General features: G+C 39.6%; 1 protein-coding gene across 1 annotated transcript in view; it reads left to right on the top strand.

Annotated features, from left to right (window-relative positions):
• The first annotated feature begins 209 nt into the window (after positions 1–209).
• The window catches only part of LOC306871455 (alpha-mannosidase 2-like), a 64246-nt gene continuing 42082 nt past the window's right edge, over positions 210–22373 (top strand). Inside the window, exons 1-4 of the mRNA XM_079419404.1 lie at positions 210–632; positions 2226–2483; positions 7820–7964; positions 16294–16465. Of these exons, the coding sequence (XP_079275530.1) occupies positions 507–632; positions 2226–2483; positions 7820–7964; positions 16294–16465 (701 nt within the window). The 5' untranslated portion in view covers positions 210–506. The remainder of the gene's footprint in view (positions 633–2225; positions 2484–7819; positions 7965–16293; positions 16466–22373) is intronic.

Raw genomic sequence — 22373 nt, 5'->3', positions numbered from 1 at the left:
ATAGATATTACAGTGCAAGCTATTAATCATCAGTGTCTCTCAAATGGGGGGTTTTTTTTTTGGGGGGGGGGTTAGATCTCTGGGACCCCACCGATAAAGACAGCCTCAACAGTAAATTGACTAAAATGTATGGGCTCACCTGATTGTGTGTGTGTGTGTGTGTGTGTGTGTGTGATGTGTTCACTCGTTAGGCGGCGCAACTCCACGCTCATTTCTCCTCTGTCTGTAGCCCAGTAAGCACAGGAAGGGGGCAGGGTTGGCGCTTTTCCTTTGCCTGTTTGACCATCACAATTTGCTGAATCACACAAACTCTTCCGCATCGTCAAAACTTTGAAGACAGGTCGCAGTGGATACACAGCGCGACATTTCCCCTCCGTCAGCTAGAGAAGGTGTCCCCTTCATGGCGAGAAGACCTTTCTTTTTCACTTCTGCCTTCTGTCACCTACGGGACCACCGCTCGCGAGCCACACGCTTTTAAAAGTGAATGTACAGGACTCATCTGAGAAATGAAGCTCAGCAGACAGTTCACGGTTTTTGGCAGTGCCATATTCTGTGTTGTGATATTTTCCTTGTACCTGATGTTGGATCACATCGATCATAGCAAAAACCCAAATGGAGAGAGGATTCAAAACGTAAGTAACTTACTAGTGTCTGAAATTGTGTTGTATGAACAGTGTGTTTTCTGTGTTCAGACTGCTGCACGTATAGGATAATATTAACGATGCTGATGGGGTTGATAAAAGACAGTAGTTTGAATTGATAGTTTACTTCCTTCTAAGTGACATTATGCTGTTAAAATAATACACAGACGCAAAGATGGCTGTTAACTGTCATTTCCTGTTTCTCAAATACTTTCTCGTGTGTTTGTATTGAATATCTTATTGTGGTACTGTTCTAAGCAAATTAAAAGAATGATTGTGTTTAGCTTCGGACAGTGAACTGATCTCAAAGGTCATTAACCCAGTGTCTTGGGTTGTGTTTCAAATCCCAGCGAGCTGCCTATATAGACAGCACAGATTCCAATAAATAGCCCTAACTATATTAACAATTTGCCTAATATTGTATTTCTATGGTTAAAATTACGGTAGCCTATCATTACAAAAGGCGCAAAAATAAGCATAGGCTATCTTAAATTAGCAACAATATTTAATGCACCTTAAGTAGCTATACACAGAACAGTTGTTAAATGCGAGTCTGATATGACTGAAAGAATCATATTGGACTACATTGTTCGCGCTGTAGCTACGTTTGCTTTTGCATGCAGCTTGAGGTCAGCTCAACAGGAAACAAATGTAGGCTACCTTTGGCATTATTTCATAGTCCTTTTATTCCATCTCATTCTATTCAGAGTGTATGCTAATAAAATATCATTTGTTTTGCCGCGACAGAGAGTCAGTAAATGCGCAAACAGCTTTGACACATCTTCACTCGGTTTGAAGACAGACATAATGCTTGCTATTTTCCCTTACTTTTTCCACTTAATACTGTTCAAATGTGCGATTAAAAACAGATTCAGATTCAATGTCATTACTCAAGTGTGCTCTAAGTGATTTGTTTTCCATTACAGCTTGTGTGGCCAGTTCAGATGAACCCATGAATCGAAAGGGAGCCAGTTCTTAAATTATGAATTTTAAAACTCTGTCCCTTACGACCAATTGTCTATTTGGATTTTTATTTTTTTCAAATGTATGATTTGTATTTTTCAGAAACAAAACTGTTATATTGGAAAACTGTCACATTTCTGATATGTACAGAGAACCAGTGATGTTTAGTGAATTTAGGCTTAGCTTACCCTAAATTCAGTTGCAAGTCCTACAGGATTCACATGTGTCTTACATACACTGTTTATTTGAAATCCAGTAGACTAAACCTAAGCTTAAAACAAGCAATATGAATCTCCTGAGAGTTTTACACACTGATGTTCTTTGACATTGATGTAGTATAATCTGCCATTAGTGACAGGGGGAGAATTCAAATTGAATGTTGTACATTTTAGTCTCTACCATTTTCATAGACACGGTGCTTGTGCCTGATCTGGAAAGGTTGCTAGCCAGATGCTGCATTAAATTACTTTGGATGTTAAAATATATTTTCTAAATCCATAAGTCTTGTAAACAAAGTCTGACAGTTGCGCTTAGTTATGTAGTAATGCATTTAGTTACGTCAATGTCTGAGTTTTGTGCTGAAGGAGTATGTGATTTTCTCTGTTTTTCTGTATTCTAAAGGGTCAGCTTGGTGTTCTCCAGGACAAAATAGACCACTTAGAAAGACTACTTGCAGAGAACAATGAGATCATTGCCAATATCAGGGACTCTGTAATTAACCTGAGGGAAACTGTGAAAGATGGGAAAATGTTTCCTGAAGGGAACATGAGTCAGGGGGACTTGGAATTGATGCCTCCTGCTCCTGCGCTGCTCCCCATCCACTCACAGGACTGCCAGTTTGCAGCACGGACCTACTCCAAGGCAGCGGATGGAGTACAGGTAAAAAAAAAAAAAAAAAAGAAGTGTTAAGATTAGTTGGATTAATTGATTGTCAAGGCTCAATGATAATATTTCTATTGCTTGCCCAGACAGCCCAGTGATACAGATTTCTACTGTACGTGCCCTGTCAGTATTTGATATAAAAATATATGTATATGTATGTGTGTGTAAATATATATGTATACAGTGCTGCTGGAAAGTAAAGTTTGTGAACCCTTTAGAATTTTCTATATTTCTGCATAAATATGACCCAAAACATAATCAGATTTTCGCACAAGACCTGAAAGTAGACAAAGAGAACCCAATCAAACAAATGAGACAAAAATATTTTCTTTGTCAATTATTTATTCAGGAAAATGATCCAATATTGCATACCTGTGAGTGGCAAAAGTATGTGAATCTCTTGGATTAGCAGTTAATTAGAGTGAAAATTAGAGTCCATCTGTGCAGAGGTGTTTTCAGTCAGTGCAATGACTATCAAATGTCAGTATGTGACCTGTTTTATTCAAAGAACATAGATCTTTCAACGTCTGATCATGTTTGTGGAAGTGAATCATGTCATGAACAAAGGAGATTACTGAGTACCTCGGAAAAAGAGTTGATGTTGCTTATCAGGCTAGAAAAGGTTACAAAACCCTCTCTAAAGAGTTTGGACTCCACAAATCCACAGTCAGACAGATTGTGTACAAATGGAGGAAATTCAAGACCACTGTTACCTTCCCGAGAAGTGGTCGACCAACAAAGATCACTCCAAAGCAGAACGTGTAATAGTCTGCAAGGTTGCAAAAGTTCCCAGGATAACTTCTAAGCAACTAAAGGCCTTTCTCACATTGGCTAATGTTAATGTTCATGAGCCCACCATCAGGAGAAACCTGAGCAGCCATGGTGTGCATGGCAGAGTTGCAAGAAGAAAGCCACTGTTCTCCAAAAAGAAAATTGCTTGCAAAAGATCATGTGGACAAGCCAGAGGACTATTGGAGAAAGGTTTAATGGATGGATGAAACCACAATAGAACTTACTGGTTTAAATGAGAAGCTATTATGTTTGGAGAAAAGAACACACTGCATTCCAGCTTAAGAATCTTATCCCATCTGTGAAACATGGTGGTGGTAGTGTCATGGCTTGGGCCTGTTTTGCTGCAACTTGTCCAGGACAGCCTGCCATCATTGATGGAGCAATGAATTCTGAATTATAGAAGCAAATTCTAAAGGAAACCGTCAGGACATCTGTTTAAGAACAGAGTCTCAAGAGAATGTGGGTCATGCAGCAAGACAACAACCCCAAGCACACAAGTCATTCTACCAAAGAATGTTTAAAGAAGAACAAAGTTAATGTTTTGGAGTCAAAGTCCAGACCTTAATCCAATTAAAATGTTGTTGAAGGACCTAAGCAAGCAGTTGATAGGAGGAAACCCATCAACAACAGAGTTGAAGTGGTTCTGCACTAAGGAATGGGCTAAAACTCCTACATGCTATTGTGCAGGACTGATCAGCATTTACAAGAAACTTTACCTTCTTTACTGCAGCAAAAGGGAGTCACACCAGATACTGAAACTCATGCAACTCATAAATATGTAAATGTCAAAGAAAATATTTTTCTCTCACTTGTTTGATTCAGTTCTTTTTGTCTACTTTCAGGACTTATATGAAAATCTGATGATGTTTTGGGTCATATTTATGCAGAAATATAGATAACTGATGGGCAACAAATAAAAAAATATATTTTTATTTTAAAAGTAGGCTACTGCTATATGAAAAAAGGGCAATAACATTTGTTTGGAAACACTTTAAACAAATAAGCTTTTTTACAGCGGTATTCCCCAGTATTATATACCAGTAAATATTTCTTGTAAATCTCAACTTCAACATTAATGTAATCAAATTAAATATAAAACCAAAGCAAAGGCATTTACGTTTTGTCTAGTTTGTTATAGAAAAACAAGTTATGCTCAGAGTCCAGAGCCTCGATCATAACATTATAACAGGAACCTTCCGACAACAGACCTGCACTCAGGGACCCAAAGCAACAGAGTGTGTCGAGAGACAACACTTGATGGGCGAGTGCGGGCGGGTAAAGACTCGTGTGTGGGATGCGGGAGAATAAAATGATCCGTGGGACTCGTGCAAAATATACATTTCTAAACATAAAATATCTAAAAACATATAAATTGTTATTCATTTATTGCACAAAAGCAACAAGAACAACTAAATATAGCATTAAAATGATTAACGTGTGCAAGCATAGGCAGTTTCTATTTATACATGTGTTTGCAGTGTTGAGCAATGTAGACAATCACTGACATATCTGTTGATATAAGGAACGCAATGGTCAGTCAAAGATGTTTAAATTAGAATCCGCTCACCGCTCAAAAATTATTGTGAAGTGCTGAAAATTGCGTGCTTACGTTCTCTCATTATAACACACGAAGTGTAGACATTATGGTAGATTCATTGTTCAGATATTCATTGTGTTATAACAGAGCTTTATGAGATTGCGATGAACTGAGATGTCAGCTTTTTAATGATAATAAAGGGAGTGCTGGTCATATTCTGCCATGCCAGATCATGCACGCAGCAGCACATGTTTGCTTTTCTGTTAAAAATAACAGTGAACAGTGGTTTGTGAATGTTGACGCTTAGCCTAAATAATTGTAGTTTTATCAGGAGCGCTCATGTGAGTGCTGCTGCAGGCTTAAGCCTACCCCAGATGCTCTCATTGGTTGAGACGCTTAAAAAAACTTTATAATTTTTTTTTTTTCAACAATAGCTGGAAATAAGCCACTTTTAAATAACAGTCTGAATATAACATTTGCATGGATCAACTGTGATAGAAAACATGCATTCAGAGTGCAATTAATTCATGGTGGAAATCCATTCCATTGATATCCATTCTTCCTCCAAATGAAAACCTCAATATCATCTAGGGGTGGGCGATATGGGAAAAATATCATATCACGATTTTTTATAGAAATATCACGATTCACGATTTTTATCCCGATTCTTTGTTAGTTTTACTATTTTGGTTTTACAAGTTGTCTGAGCATTACAGCCAAACTAGAAAGACAAAGATGCATGGCAGATATTTAGGCCAAAGTGGGTGAAGATAAAAAATCTTTGTCATTATTTTATTTTTCTTATTAAAAAATAAGAACAAAGATACACATTACAAATACACATAATATACAAATAAAACAAACAGTGCTTTATTTCCAGGTACAATAGGTGTATTTAGCAGAGCATTCAATGAAATTGAATGAACAAATATAAAAATAAAACACTACATAGACTGATTCCTAAAGCAACTGTATTAAAGTTTTTCAGTCAAGAATAGTGAGTGATTTTTCTCTGTGTTTTGTTGTTTTGTTAACGTTAAATGAATAGTTCCCCCACAAATTAATATTCTGTCATCTGTCTGTCAATTCTGTCATAATGTTGTATTTTTATATCATCATTTACTCAAAAGTTGTTTTAAACCGGAATGAGTTTCTTTCTTCTGCTGAACATTTATAAATGCCATTTTGAAGAAGGTGGAAAACCAATCAGTTGCTGGTCCTCAGTGACTTCCATAGGATTTTTCTTTCCTACTATCAAAGTCAATGTAGACCAGCAACTGTTTGGTTTTCCACTGAGTAAATAATGACAGAAATTAAATTTTAGGGTGAACTATCCCTTTAATGACAGTCGACAGCATGTTTAGTGTCCTGTCCCTTTAAGAGCTGCACGCATCTAATATACAGTACAGGCACGCATCCGCTTCTCTCTTAACTATTTACTTTCATTTTAGAGATAACCAACTGAGTCTGTATGTAAACCTTGTGTGTTTTGACAGTATTAGCGCAAAATATAACTTAGTTGAGTAATCAGGCGCTGTTAGACAGGCGTTTTAGTGCGCGTGCTTCAGGTGTATGTGCTCAGAACAAGCGCACGTCAGACCAGCGCGCGAATTAAACATTTAACCAGCAAGGCTTGTATGCAAATAATGTACTTTTGCGATCGCGAATAAGTGCAGTGTCCTGTCTGAGTAACTCTACTGCTGTATGTCGTGTTGTACAGTACATAGAGACGGCGGCGCCAGAACTGTATTTGACAATGTGCGCTGCAGCACGATACTACGATATTTCTTCAAAAGCAGATCGTGGAGACATTTTTATCGTCCACGATCAAAAATCGTCATATCGCACACCCCTAATATCATCATATTTTTGTAAGACGTACACAAGTAAAACCACACTAGCACACTGGTCAGCTATATGATAAAGGCAGACTTTAACTGAAGGGTTAAACTATGTTATCAGGATGTTTACAGCTGTCACATGTATTTTGTATGTCGTGATACTGTAATGAATCAGAAAGATATTTATCATTCCATAAGCATTTGGTTGGCATGACAGAGAAAGTAAGAGGAAAATAATTCATACAGTCACCTTGAAACAATGTTTTGGTATTTTATAATGCACAATATACTTTTTTGAAAATATTTTTTTCCCCTGAACAATGTTACTGTAAACACGGATAGATCAATGCCAGCGAGACTTGTTTTCTGGAGACCCACTGGCTGTTCTGTGGAGGTTGAGAAATATCTCAACGCCTGAATTGTGCCACACTAGCAGACTCATTTTTGCATATATTTGCATGTGCGTTTGTCTATGGCTTGCCTTTTTCCGTAGCCCTTTTCAACCTTTATTTCACACAGGGACGTGATGTAATATCAGCATTTACAGGTGCAAGTCTATGTTATTTATTACTATTCAACCTGGAAGTATTGGTGTTTTTCCATCCTTCACTTGAGAAAAAAAATCCCTGCTGAATTACCTGGTGTTTATTGACAAACACCAGGGTTGTGTTGTGTTTGTCAATAATTCAATTTTGATTCCTGTCCAAATAAACATCTTCGAGTTTACATGCAGGAATTGCTTAAGAGAATATCATTTTTTGTTGGCTTGTTTCAGAAAACCGACAGCTGAAATTAGCTAGAACCACATGTTTTAGGAGTACCATCTGGATTTAAATAAATTTAGCCAATACAAATAAAATTATGTTTCTGTCCTCTTTTGATTTTTGAATGAGTTTTATTACAGAGAAGCCATGAGGATGCTTTTGTTATCATTAAACTCATTGTCAGTGACTTTTCATCAAGACTTCCTCCTGCCCAGCCATTAAGTAACTCCATAAATTGGTTTTCACTTTCATAACCAATAGATATTGATGTACAAATGATTGTACAAATGTAGTATTATGAACTGATTCTGCCCTTAGTCTTTGTCAAACATATAGGAATTGAATGGAAGTATGTCAGTTATAGTCCAGTAAATGATGTTCTTTCCTCCTTTCTTCCAGATGCTGGATGTTTATGATTTACTCAGCTTTGATAACCCTGATGGTGGAGTATGGAAACAAGGCTTTGATATCTCTTATCAGGACAATGAATGGGACAATGAGCCACTCCAAGTCTTTGTTGTGCCCCATTCACATAATGACCCTGGTGAGTGTTAATGTTTGTTGGCCATTGTCTTGTGTTTGTAGTCAATGAGAATCATCGTTTATCAAGTAAACAGACGTGTGTTTGTTTGATGCATGTACATAATGAATATTACAAACATTTGTGATTAATGGCTGAAATTTGATAACTTGCAGACCTAGATTAAATCCAGGGATGTAAGTGAGTAATTGACTAGTGGAGTAGCCATGCACAAATTAGTCACAGTTTGAGGCAACAATGAAATATAATTTCTCAATGAATATTCACCTAAATCTAACCACTATGACAGTGTTTGGGTGGTACTTACAGCTGGGTGATAAATCTATAACAATATCTATTGAAAGTTTGATGAAGAATTTATATTAAATCATAAAACTTAGAACCCAACCCAACAACATATATTATTAAGGTCTAACAAATGTGGAATGCATTTCCTTTCCCATTATTGGTATGAAATCAATAGCATGATGAATATTTATATCAAATGATACAGAAAACATGTGATAACACTTTTGGCCATTTTGCCCAGCCCTAGTGGGTCACAGGATGTGAGATGGAGTGTGCTTTCACACAGAGACACATGTTGATTATTGTTAGTGTATTCAGTTTCTGTTAGAGTCATGCAAATAAAGCGGGACAGTATTTCTAATGGTTTAAAAAACAGAAATGGGACTCTTGAATTTTTGTTAAAGGACTTGCATTAATTATTCATTATAACCTTTTTATAGTTTCAGCTATAGTTGGAATAGTTTTCCAGGTGACCTCCCAGGTTGTGTTACTGACAAAATTCCTATGGGAGGAATTTGTTCTGTGTAACTGATTTACATTTGGAAGGACGTTAAGGAAGTTGAATTAAGATCTGTCTGTGATCTGATCACAACTGGACGAGACACATCGCTATTTACACCTGGTAGTCTCTCAGCTCTTAAATCTCTTTTGACCACTTGGAAGAGATTTTGAGTGAAGGGTCTCTGGTTTCATGACTATATACATCACTCATGATCACCACTAAACTGTTACTGTGTGTTGATTTTGGATAACATTCCACATGTCCTTTCCTTTCCTTTTCTCCAAAAAGAAAGCACAGAAATAATCATGTGGCCACTTGCACTTCTGACTCTCTCCAGGAAACATTTTGCACCCTGTTTGACCACTTGTGGTCGGATCACCTGAGTGCGATATTAATACCAGGTGTGAACATAGTTACATCAGGTCCTTTTCTGATATCCTTGTGCTTATTGTGAGAAAGTAGCCATGACAACGAAGTTCAAAGATACAATATAATTTTACACACAAAAGGTCTATTTACATGGTTATACTTTAAGAATTGTCTGTATTTTGTCCATTATAAAGTGCTGACCTAAAACTGTGAGTTTTAGCTTAAAAAGAGTTAGGGATAGTAGAGATTATTTCCTGTGGTGATGGACAAGTGCTGTTGATAGCTGAACTTGTATTGAACCCTGAATAGACTTGCCGTTTAGTGTTTTTTTCCCAAGGTATTTCAACAGCTGTGATAGATGAGAATTGATGTACCTTTACACAGTCATCTCACTCAGGGCAAAAGAGCTAATAATAAAACAGCATTCTACAAAAACAGGAAGTTTATTACTTGGCCCTTTCCGTGGGAATTAACCAAGTGTGCACTTCATATTTTACATTACATTTGAGAAAGGACAAAAAGAATATTATTGTTAGATACACAGCAGTTAGCATTAATATAACAGATCTGATACCTGATGTTCTCTTATTTTGATGGAAGGATTTTGTTTTTACTTCTAGATTTATCCCCTTTTAATCTATGATTAATGAGTTTTAAATAAATCTGAAGTCATTTCTATGCTGTCCGCGTTTACAAGGTCAGTCCTGTGTTGCATCAGGAAAGATATGCCTCTTCTATGACAAACATTTTGTCCATTTGTAATTTCAATTAAAAACAAATATCTGGTTGGTTTATCTATACTCAAAAGGAAAAGGTTGATGACTTAATTTGTCATAATATTTGTTTATTATTTCTTAAATTAGCAGAGAAGCTGACGTTTTGTGTAAAATATTAACATTGAAAGCGTTGTAAATGTTCAAAACAACCCCATGGCAGGTTCACTTGTTCCCGATCACGTGATTTTTAGCAGGTTTGTACTAAGTGTTCAACTTGATGCAGCACAAAAAAAATGAGGGGGGGTCTCACAAGACCCTTTAAGCATGCAATACGCATGGCACAAGATGCAATAAAAATAACAAAAATGTAAATAAATAAAGGCTATACAATTCAAATTATTCGCTCAAGTGTGACTAGACTGTTGATGGATAACTAGTGTTCGTTCCAACATGATCCCATTTCAGTTATTTTAAGCAAAGCAAACATTACCAGGTGAATTAACATGCACTGTTCTCACACACACAGGACAACCGACTCACTACAACGTTTGTTGTTTGACTTCATAATTTGTGTGTGTGGTAACTTGATCTGTCCTGTTTTTGTTCTGTGTCAACATTTCTTTCACGTGTCACATTTCGTTCATTGTTGTTTTTGTCAAAATGTTGATTTAAACAGGAAAACGAAAAGTGTGCATGAACAGACCTACATTTAATTCATAATTAACTTGAATTCACATTTATCATCTAATGTAATTTACTGTGTTTATTAGTGTTTAGTTAGCGAGCAGCAAGTTAGTCTCCTCAGGATAAACCACCACGGGCGTTTAGTTTGAAAACTGGTTCTTTGAAGGTCATGTTGTTGTTTTTTCATAATGTGATGTTTTATGGGAAGCGATGTGTAGCAACTGTCAGTTATGTTCTGTTGCTTATGTTGTCACCTTAAATTTTTTTCTGATGTTAGAATACAGCTGTGTTTAGACAGCTGTCAGTACATCTTTATACTTATTAGGATTAGTTTTCTGAATGTTTGAGTTGCAATTATTAATATATGCAAACTGTCATTTCATGTTTATGAACATTTCATCTGGGATTCAAGCGTCTGTTTGCGGGGTGTAAGTTTGTAGACTGCTTATGTTATGTGTATAAATAGTAGAAGACTGTGGGAGTGTTTGCGAAACCTCTTTTTGTTTGCAATTTCATTTGGTGCTGATTGAGGTGCAGAAATTACACACCTGACTTCTAATATTTGCCAAGTTCATTTAAACCGTTAAACTTGTACTGCTAGTCAACCTGAGTTTCGAAATTTGAGAAACAATAAGGTGACACTACTGTAAAAATGTACTCTTGCAATAGTTATACTATATATTGTGTCTATAGATTTGCACAGTATAATTTTACATTTATACCAGCGGTGATATACAATATCAATCATCATCACACCTGAAGAACTGGTGTGTTAGATGAATGTAAACGCTTCATGTATGCCAATAGTTGACGCATAACACAGTTCTTCTTGCCTCCTGTAAAACCAGACATGCAACATTTTCTTTTTCTACTAAAAGGCGGTACTATGGTACTGGAATGTGATAATGCTAGTTTACTTTGATTTACAGGTTTTTTTACATATTTTTTTATAGGTTTTTGGTAACAGAAGAGAAATTTACAGAAAAAATCAAAATATGTAACAAAAATAACAATAAAAGTTGCCATAAATTATGTATATTGGATCAGTTGGCTCAGCAGTACATTAAATCATTATACACTCACATAAGCTCTCAAACAGATTCATCTATTCAGCTTTCTCCATTTGTTCTCAAATATTTGTTTTTGCAGTCATAGTACAAATATGAGTCTTTCCATTTCTTTGACATTTGTTAGTATTTGAAACCATTCTTTTTTTCTCATACAGTATATGTATCCTCTTTTTGCCACTTGATATCTGTAATATCTTAAACAAGCATCTGTCAGTCTTTTCAACTTCATCTGGAAAAGCCCCCAAAATTGAACACAGAATGGTTTAGGAATACAGAGAGAAAAAAATACTATTAATAGTAGACCATATGACCTCAATCCGAGCAGCTGAGTCCTTATCCATCTTCAAGAAACAGCTAAAAACACATCTCTTCCATCTTTATTTGACCCTCTAACTCTACCACTCTATTCTAAGTCTATTCTTAAAAAAAAAAAAAACTTGCCCCCTTTTAGACTTACACTCTATTCATTTAAAGGGGTCATATGATGCTATTTTAAAGATTAGGTGTAACAAAATATGTTGACATGCTTTAATGTTCAAAAAACACATTATTTTTCAAATACGGTACACTATTGTAGTTCCTCTATGCCCCGCCTCTCTCAAACTTGTCGTTTTCCACAAAGCCCCTCCTTCCAACAAGCACAGTCTGCTCTGATTGGCCAACTGACCCAGTGCATTGTGATTGGCCGAACACCACAAGCACTAGCGGAAATGTAACGCCCCTTACCATAATCATGAGCTTCAGCTTTCAGTTAGTTTTACCATCAGTTCAAGCCTGAAAGTGGAACAGAGTTGCGTGACAGGCACAGTGATGATGCTCAAATATATTTGCAGTACACAAGCCGCGGTTAAGACGATTTCTGTCGGGCTGTACACTCCGCTGTGATGTGGCCCTGTTCCCCTCACACACACACACACACACACACACACACGATGCGTCACGCGCAAAACTCCGCATTTGAACAGTCAACAGCAAATACTTGAACTAATAACAAAACAAACTTCACTGATTCAGAAGCGCCAGATTTTCATAGCAATGTCGGAATTGACCCTTTTTTTTTTTTTTTTAGAAATAGCCTTCGTGCACAGCCAGCCTTGTACTCTTGTAGTTTTATTTCCAAATATTTCCACAGCGTGACATAGACATGTGGGGACGTGTTTTAATGAGGCGTTTTGGCCCGGTCTGGATCAGCCTTCTCTTCTCTTTTAGATCTTTTAGAGCTTTGTAACTCTGCAGATCTTATACATGCACAAACACATAACACACTAAAGAAAAGAAAAACAAGAAATCACCTCATATGACCCCTTTAATAACTGCTTGTTTTCTTAAAAAAAAACGAACACTAGCTTCTCTATTCTTTTTGTATTCTAACCGTTTTTTATTTTTATTATTAAACAATTAACAAAAGCAAAAAAGTGCTCTAACACTAGCTTGCTCTATTCTTTTTCTATTCTGTTCTATCTGTTTTCTTTTTATTTATTATATAATTAGTGGGTTAAGATAAAAATGGATCTGCTTTTTGAAGTTAGATTTCTTTTTTTTTCTTTTTTTTACCTATTAAAACCCAAACTGGCATCCCTTGACTTTCGCCATAAAATGTTCTTTCATTTTGTTTCTTTGTTGAAATCACACCAATACATTAGCGAGCTTAACTGTGCGGCATTCTTTCAGATTGGTGACTTACATTGTTACTTGTATCCTGTTAAGAACTGCTAATAATGTTTGGCTTTCTTCCGTTTCAAATGAATCTAGAAATGGATTTATCCCATTCATGAAACTGCTTAAGGGGTATATCTATGGGGAGTGATTGGGAAAAGTGTAACAGTCTCGAAAGTTGATTTATTTTTATGCTTTCAGCTACTTAGCTAAAATCCAATCTGCAGGGATCAGTGTTCAAGATCTTTAATTTTTTGTGACTGATTAAATTATAGTTCAACTTGTTCAACTTATGCTTAAGTTCTTTTGTTAGGTTGAAACCAAATGACAAAATTATATATAATAATATATCCATATAATATAAATGATCAGCATATAATGCAAGTTTATATTGTGCCTTATTAATAGTAATTCCCCAATTGTCTTGTCCTCTCTGATTGCCTGAGCAAGAGGTCAATATAAATTGCAAACAATACGGGTAAGAGGGGATACCCATGCCATGTTCCTCTTTATAATTTTATATTTTCTGTTAAGGAAAGCATTTATTTTAATGCTAGTCTCGCTTCAAATACTGCAAGTTTCTGAGATTCCGAACCTCCTTAAAACCTGAAATAACTATTCCTAATGCACACAATCGAATGGCTTTTCTTTTTCCAGGCTTTAGCGTGATCTCTATTTATTTTGTTGAATTACGTGAAGCATTTGTCTAATCCTGAGTCAGTTGCTCTCTAATAAATTCAGTTTGATCTAACTTAAATAAATCTGTAGAAAGGACTCAAGCCTTTTTGCTACAATAAAGGCTAACAATTTGTAGTTTACATTACAGGTCTAAATGAACTACATAGGGCTTTATCCTTCTCCTCTAGAGGTATAACTGAGATGTTTGCTTTTCTCCAAGAGGAAGAATAGTCCAATTGAATGATGAGATAAAAATGGGTGAAATCTCTTTTCTAAATGTTTTGAACCACTCTGATGGTAAACCATCATTACCAGGCATTTTTTTGTATCTGTCCAGTAGAAGGAATGTCAAAAGAATCTAAAAACGTTTAAATCAATGCACATGTTGTCTTTTGAGAATATAGACATTTATAATACAATTCAAATGCCTCTTTAATCTTCTCCTCCTTATATATCTCATCCATCCTATGTTTAATAACGTTTTATGTTGTTTTGTTAGATGTTTTAATTTGTCTTCAAGATTTTTAAAATTAAGTTCTTTTGAACAGTAGTGTTTGGTTATACCATGAGATATTCCAATGAATGAGACCATATTCATATATGATGGCATTTTATGTTACCTCAAAGAATAAACTACAGTTGCAGTCAAAATTATTCACACCCCCTTGACCTGCAAAACATTCTGTTGCCTTGAACAGCATTTGATAAAAACAATTACACCAAGGCATCAGTAAACAAATTAGCTCTAAACATTCATGTACAAATGTATCTCCCAAAAGTTAAATTTTGTAGATGATCTTTTATTCTTTATTACCTCCAATAATTGTTGTCTCTTCGTGCCGACATGTTTCCACTGCTTTCTTCAAATCTCAACAAATATCTTGGTAACACTTTAGGGTAACACTTTAGAATAGGGAACACTTATTCACTATTAACTACGCTTTTTCCCTCGATAAATTTACTACTAATAAATGGCTAATATTCTAGTAATATGCATGCTAATAATTTAAGAAACCCTAAAATAAAGTGTCATTGGCATACCTATTAGTAACATATTCTGCGACCATATTCTACATCCCTAATCCTACCTAATACCTAAACTTAACAGCTACCTTACTAACTATTAGTGAGCAGCAAATTAGGAGTTTTTTAGGCAAAAGTCGTAGTTAATGGTTTGTTAATAGCGAGAATTGGACCTTAAAATAAAGTTTGGCCAATATTTTTGAAAGTGAAGTGATGTGGCCAAATATGGTGACCCATACTCGGAATTTGTGGCCTGCATTTAACCCATCCAAGTGTATACACACAGTGGTGAACACACACACACCGTGAACACACACCCGGAGAAGTGGGCACCCAATGCGGCGGTGCCCGGGGAACAGTTGGGGGTTCGGTGCCTTGCTCAAGGGTCTCACCTCAGTCAGGGTATTGAGGGTGGAGAGATTTAATTAGATTTTTAATGAGATTTAAATTTCTTTTAATGAGATTTAAATCTGAAAACTGAACAAGCCACTCAAAAACATTTTTTGACCGATTCCTGAACCAAGCTTGGATGTATACTTTGGGATGGTTGCCCTGCTGGAAAGCCCAATGGTCATCAGCTTCAGTCTATGCACCAAAGGCAACACAAGCTTTGCCAAAATGGACTGATACTTCAAAGAATCCATGATGTCCTTTATACAATCAAGATTTCCCCTTCCTGGAGTAGCAAAACACCCCCAATGACAAGACTGGTCCAACTAAAAAATTCTCTATAACTTTTGTGAGATTTCTTTTGACTTGCCCATATTGTATTTGTAACAGCAACAAGTCAAGATTTGTTGTAGAGTTTCCGAAAGGCTTAATTGGGTTTTAACACAATGTTGTACCTAACCTTACAAACTCAAAAATGTTTATATTATATATTGACAATGTTGCTTGCAATATGCCACTAAACTCTTGTAGATGTTTTTTTTGGGGGGGGGTGAATAATTTTGATTGCATTAGTATAGCATAAACATGCTGATACCATATTGCTTTTTTGTTTCACACCCCTTACCAATAATACTACTAGTACAAGTATATTACAAGTATACTTGTAATATACTACTACCTACTATACTACTACTTTTGTGCATTGAGCACAAAATGAGATATTTAGCAGAATATTCAAGCTGCTCTTTTCCATACATTGAAAGTAACGCTATTTCTGATCCCTATTTAATAGCTTGCCTTGAACATTCTGTTAAACATCTCCTTTTGGTGTTCCGCAGAAGAAAGAATGGTTTGGAATAACATGAGAGTAAATAAATTATGACAGAATTTTCATTTTTGAAACCATTTCAAATATCAAGTCAAAGTTTAACAAGTTTGTGTGTTGTTCTGCTCAGGCTGGCTGAAGACATTCGATGACTACTATAGAGACCAGACGCAACACATTCTCAACAACATGGTGGTGAAATTACATGAAGACAGTCGGCGAAAAATGATCTGGTCTGAGATCTCGTATCTTTCCAAATGGTGGGACAACATCGATGAGCAGAAACGAGATGCTGTCAGGAGGTGAGGCTTTTCTCTGCTGTTGATATCCATATATTCTCATGTGTCGGTATAATTTATGGATTCATTAATTGCAGTGTTCACGCACAGGTCTGGTGTAAGCAAGAGTGGGAGATGTTGAGGAGTGGAGGAGGACTCCATTGTACTTTTGGTCCCATTTTAATTAAGCTCAAAGTTTGTACTTTATTACCTCGCTCTCAGGTGATGGTTTATGCACAAAAATAAAACAACAACAAAATTAAGTTGAGATATTGGTATGATTCAAACATACCATTTTAAAAGTAATAATGAGACGAAATGTAGTTTCTAGTATGTATTTATTTTCATAACCATTCACTTCTCTTCTCACATTTCCTAAACGGTGTTAATGTATTCCATTTAAACTATAGTTAATCAATGTTATTCGTTTACATATGATTACAAGGTCAACCCTGCCACAAGAGAGGATGGGCTATAAATGCATGTCAAATATACAGAATTGGCTGTGTTCACTGTTGAGCTAGCCTTGGGAAAGGACACAAATGCCATGTTGAAATGTAATAAACATTTCTGCTGTGGGTTTGAATTACAATTAGAGCATCTTTCAAAACTGCCTGAGGTGAAGGCTGAAGCCAAATGAAAAATCCAATGCCAATATTTATTCACTATTGATTTGATGCACAGAAAGAGTTTGAAGCAAACAAGCTCTATTCTTTTTGAATATTTACAACCCCCCAACAAGATGGCCTTGGCTGACTCCAAATCAAGATTTTGGGCAGGCATGAGCAGGTTTTATTTCATTTTATATCAGCCGAATCAAGGTCTAGCATAATGATTCAATTTCTTTTAGTGCCACATACATGGAGGTGTATCTTCAGAATAAATCAAGATGTCTGAGTTCTGGAGTCTGCTTAGTGCGTTATGGAAAATGGGAACTGCAGATAAGTCCATAAATTCCAATCTATGCTGGCATATATATATATATATATATTTAATTTTCAGCACTGGGAATGAGACTTTTCAAATATTTCATGCATTAATCAAAGAGCATGTCAACATATTTTCAGATTGGTCTAACCTCACCTAACCTCAATTTCATGCCCTCTCAACATTTAACTCGATATAGGAAGTATTTAGTCTCAAATTTCTCTTTCTTAAAGGGCTAAACTTTTATTTCATGGTCTAAATTGCTGCTGTAGTGTAAAATGAACCAAGTATGTCTTAGATGATGGAGAAAAGTTCACAGTAGGGTCAAAGTCAACATAAAACAATTTTTGTAATCCATTTTACTTGGTTTGTCTGAGTAAAGTTATTACTTTTTTTTTTTTTTTAATTTTCGAAAAACATACATTGATAAATCGTGCACAGTAAGCCCAGGAACAAAGAAAGTGAATAGGGTGGTTTTTGATTTCATATTGACTTTAATGATGGGTGTAATCACTGTTGCCCAGTGGCTCATTTTCAGTAGCCAGTGATTGATTCCAGAATAACAGACCATTTTTCTAAGTAATTTTGTCAGTTATGTGCTGAGCTAGTGCTCTTGGTTTTGCTACCACCGCTCTTATTTCTGGCCTCCAGAGGGCCACGTTATACGATTCGCAGCTGAAATATTCAGCATTACAGAGAAAAGCTGCTGACTGGCAATCAGGCCTGGAGAACTCTACTTCTAATAAGGGATGCCATTACCCAAGGTGTCTGCTGTCTGTTCAAGAAAATAATTAGTTTGCAGTGGCAAAACTCAATAAATCTGAAGATTAAAAAAAAATGTTAGTGCATATGTGGAGAAAGTGCTTTGTAGTAAAAACCCTGAAGAAAAGCTGTTGATGATGTTACTGCGGTGAAACATTAGCAAATCCTCTGTCCTCGACAAAGCTTTGCTTATCTTAGTTTAAAGACATAAAATTGACTTTATATGTTTTATATATTTTATTCCTGGTTTTACTGTGCACGTATTTCTAAACAAAAAATGTTTCATAAACCGATATTAATGTTCCAGATGTGATGTGTTCTTTCAAACAGACAACGCAGTCTGAGTCATCCACTCGTGAATAAGTGGTTCTCATCTGGTTTTGCTTTAGGACCTAGAATTTTACATTGTACAACAACTGAGGACCCATAAATTGCCTTAAATTCAAACATTAAAATACATATATATATAAATTGTATAGATGAATGCATTTCATGCAACCTAGATTTTACAATATGGCAGACATCACCAGTTTGTTTGAACAAGCATTTGGCATCAGCAACCAAAGATATCTTGTGTTCCCTTCCAGGAACTTCGAGCTGCGTCGAAAACGCATATGGGAACGCCTTCAGCGTGACCAGGCTCTGAATATGATGTGTAATCAGTCAAACAAGGGCGAGGCGTCACGGGCGGGGTGACGTCACGACCAGGAAGCATATAAGCACGTGCGGCGGAGCCGGCTTCAGCTTTTTGTCATTCAGCGAAGCGCTCTGTGTGTGTCAGTCTTATTTACTGTTGTTTGTCCTAGTTTTAAGTGGAAAGCATTCAGTATCATGCCAAAGCCAAGGGCAAGCTCAGGGGTGAAGCTTTCAGACCATGTTTTGAGTCGTGTGTGCATCCTTGCCCTCGCTATATCATGAGCGAGGACACACACGATTTGCGCGTGGTCTGCCTGGGTGCGGAGCACGCAAAATCGGTCTCCGCACCCGGAGGGCTCTCTTCGAGAAGGGAGCCTTCGCGAGCTCCCCACGCGGTGCCGGTCCCGCTGCTGCCGAGGCAGAGCGGCGGCTGCACTCGTGGGGCTCGCAGGCTGATCTGGCTGGCGAGTGTGAGACGGGCATGTCCCTATCTCCTCCCGTATCAGCCAGATCTGGCGCCCCGTCTCTCGGTGTGGAAGCTGTCTCTTCCCCGAGACGAGGGCTCAATGCTTCGTCTCTCTTCCTCAGAGGAGGTTGATGTGACAAGCGTTCACGAGGTTTCGCCGCCTCTGTCACCCCAATATGATATAACTATGAAAGCTTTGTAAGCTGCAGTGTTTGCACAAGCATAAAATGAATAAAGCCTGTCCCGCTTCTGCCTTTAAATCAGAAAAAAAAGGCAGAGCGGCGGCTGCGCTCGCGGGGCTTGCGGAGAGAAAAAAAAAAAAAAAAGAGAAAAAGGCTGATCTGGCTGGCGAGAGTCAGACGGGCATGTCCCTATCTCCTCCCGCGCCTGATCTGGCGCCCCGTCTCTCGGTTCGGAAGCGGTCTCTTCCCCCGAGACGAGGGCTTGACGCTGCGTCCTCCGAGGAGGTTGATGTGACGAGCGTTGACGAGGTTTCGCCGCCTCTCTCGCCCCAGAGAGCTACTTCTACACAGGAGCCTTCCGTTTTCCCCGATCTCCTCACCGAGGTGTCGAGATCGCGGGTGAAATTTTTTCGTCCCGGCCAGTCGTTCCCGCGGGAACTGAATGAGCGCGGGTATGCGGCGATGATGCCGCGGGTTGAACAGACGATTGCGAGCTATCTGTCTCCCTCCACGGCATCGCCTTTGAAGGCTCCTGCTCTGCTTACAACATCTTTGGTGGGCAGAGGGTATGCACGCTCTCTAAACTCAGGTGGCTGCTGGGTGGGCGCAGCCTCCTCCGCATACCAGCTCCTCGCGCAAAAGGTCCTGACGGGCGAGCCCCAGGACCGCGGAGGGCGACCCCTACTGGGGTGGAGTGGCTTGCACCGCCGCACTCGGTGACCACTTCACCTCGGTGCCCTCCAGGGACTTGTCTGCTGACCCTGCCGCTGTTCCAGGGCACGGCCGGTCCCAGCGAGTATATTTCTCAGGTTTGTCCGCCCGGCAGCGCGGAGCCGAGAAACTCGCCTCAGCCGCCAGATTACGCGTCTCATTCCGGTGCGCTGCATCGAGACAGCGGTCTGGCCGCTTCTCTGAACCCAGAGGTCAGTCTCGAGAGACTGATTCCCTTAGAAGATCATTGGGCAGCGAGCTGCCGAATGTGTCTCTTTGGGTCCTGCCTTGCAGGGTCTGGTTCGTTCAGAGGTCCTGACGGGTGAGCCCCAGGACTACGGAGGACGACCCCTACCGGGGTGGAGCGGCTTACACCGCGGTACACGGTGACCGTCTCCCCTCGGTGCCCTCCAGGGACTTGTCTGCTGACCCTGCCGCTGTTCCAGGGCACAGCCGGTCCCAGCGAGTATATTTCTCAGGTTTGTCCGCCCGGCAGCGCGGAGCCGAGAAACTCGCCTCAGCCGCCAGATTACGTGTCTCCTGCCGGTGCGCCGCTTCAAGACAGCGGTCTGGCTGCACCAGAGGTCAGTCTCGAGAGACTGATTCCCTTAGTAGAGCATTTGACAGCCTGGCAGCGGCTGCCGAATGTGTCTCCTTGGGTCCTGCAGACCGTAGCGAAAGGCTATCGTATTCAGTTCGGCGGGCCACCCCCGCCGTTCTGCGGGGTTGTTATGACTGCGGTCCGCCCCGGGCAGGCTCTGGTTGTGGAACAGGAAGTTGGTACTCTGCTGAGGAAGGAAGCCATCGAGTTGGTTCCTCCTCACGAGACCCAGTCCGGTTTCTACAGCCGGTACTTCATTGTTCCGAAGAAGGATGGAGGGCTGAGGCCCATACTGGATCTGCGTCTACTGAACCGCTCAGTCAGAAAGCTGAAGTTCAGGATGCTTACTATCAAGCAGGTCGTGACTCAAATCAGGTCCGAGGACTGGTTTGTCACGATAGATCTCAAAGACGCATATTTCCATGTTTCCATCCTTCCTTCTCACAGGAAGTTCCTGAGGTTCGCCTTTGGGGGGAAAGCGTACCAATATCGGGTTCTTCCCTTCGGCCTAGCACTTTCACCCCGCACTTTCACCAAGTGTGTGGATGCGGCACTGGCCCCGTTGCGGCTTCAGGGCATCCGCATACTCAATTATATCGACGATTGGTTGATCCTCGCTCAATCAGAGCGGTTGGCGGTTCGGCATCGAGATGTCGTTCTCGCCCACATGAAAGAACTGGGGTTGAGACTGAACGCCAAGAAAAGTGTGCTTTCTCCGGTTCTGAGAATCACTTATCTAGGCGTGGTGTGGGATTCGACCACGATGCAGGCACGATTGTCCCCTGCTCGGATCGAGTCGATCCTTACTACAGTCAGGAGAGTGCGAGAAGGCCGGTCACTCACTGTCAAGCAGTTTCAGAGACTGCTGGGGCTCATGGCAGCTGCGTCCAGCGTGATACCTTCTGGCCTGCTGTACATGAGACCCCTACAGTGGTGGCTCAAGACCAAGGGGGTCTCCCTGAGGGGAAACTCACTCCGCGCTGTCAAAGTGTCACGCCGTTGTGTCCGTGCCTTCGACATGTGGAGGAATCCTTGGTTCTTGTCCCAGGGCCCGGTGTTGGGAGCTCCTTGTCACCGCGTCTCGCTAGCGACGGACGCTTCCCTCACCGGTTGGGGTGCGGTCATGAGTGGCCACCCTGCCCGCGGTCTGTGGAGAGGTTGCCACCTGACGTGGCATATCAATCGGCTAGAGATGTTAGCGGTGTTCCGTGCACTCAAGCACTTCCTCCCAGACCTGAGAGATCACCACGTGCTGGTGCGCACCGACAGCACGGCAGTGGTCTCTTACATCAACCACCAAGGAGGTCTGCGGTCGCGCCCCTTGTACAAGCTGGCACACCAGATCCTTGTGTGGTCCCAGGGCAAGCTCTTATCTCTGAGAGCTATGCACATACCTGGGCATCTCAATGTGGGAGCAGACATCCTGTCGAGGCAGGGGCTGAGGCCCGGGGAATGGAGGCTTCACCCCGAGGTGGTGAAGCAGATTTGGGGTATTTTCGGCCAGGCCCAGGTGGACCTCTTTGCGACTCAAGAGTCAGCACAATGTCCTCTCTGGTTCTCGCTGACCCCTCCAGCTCCTCTGGGACTGGACGCTATGGTACAGATGTGGCCGAGGCTCCGTCTGTACGCCTTCCCCCCGATCGCTCT

The sequence above is a fragment of the Barbus barbus genome (assembly GCF_936440315.1).
Source record: "Barbus barbus genome assembly, chromosome: 6".
Classification (NCBI taxonomy): Eukaryota; Metazoa; Chordata; class Actinopteri; order Cypriniformes; family Cyprinidae; genus Barbus; species Barbus barbus.
This window is presented reverse-complemented; position numbering and strand designations above follow the sequence as displayed.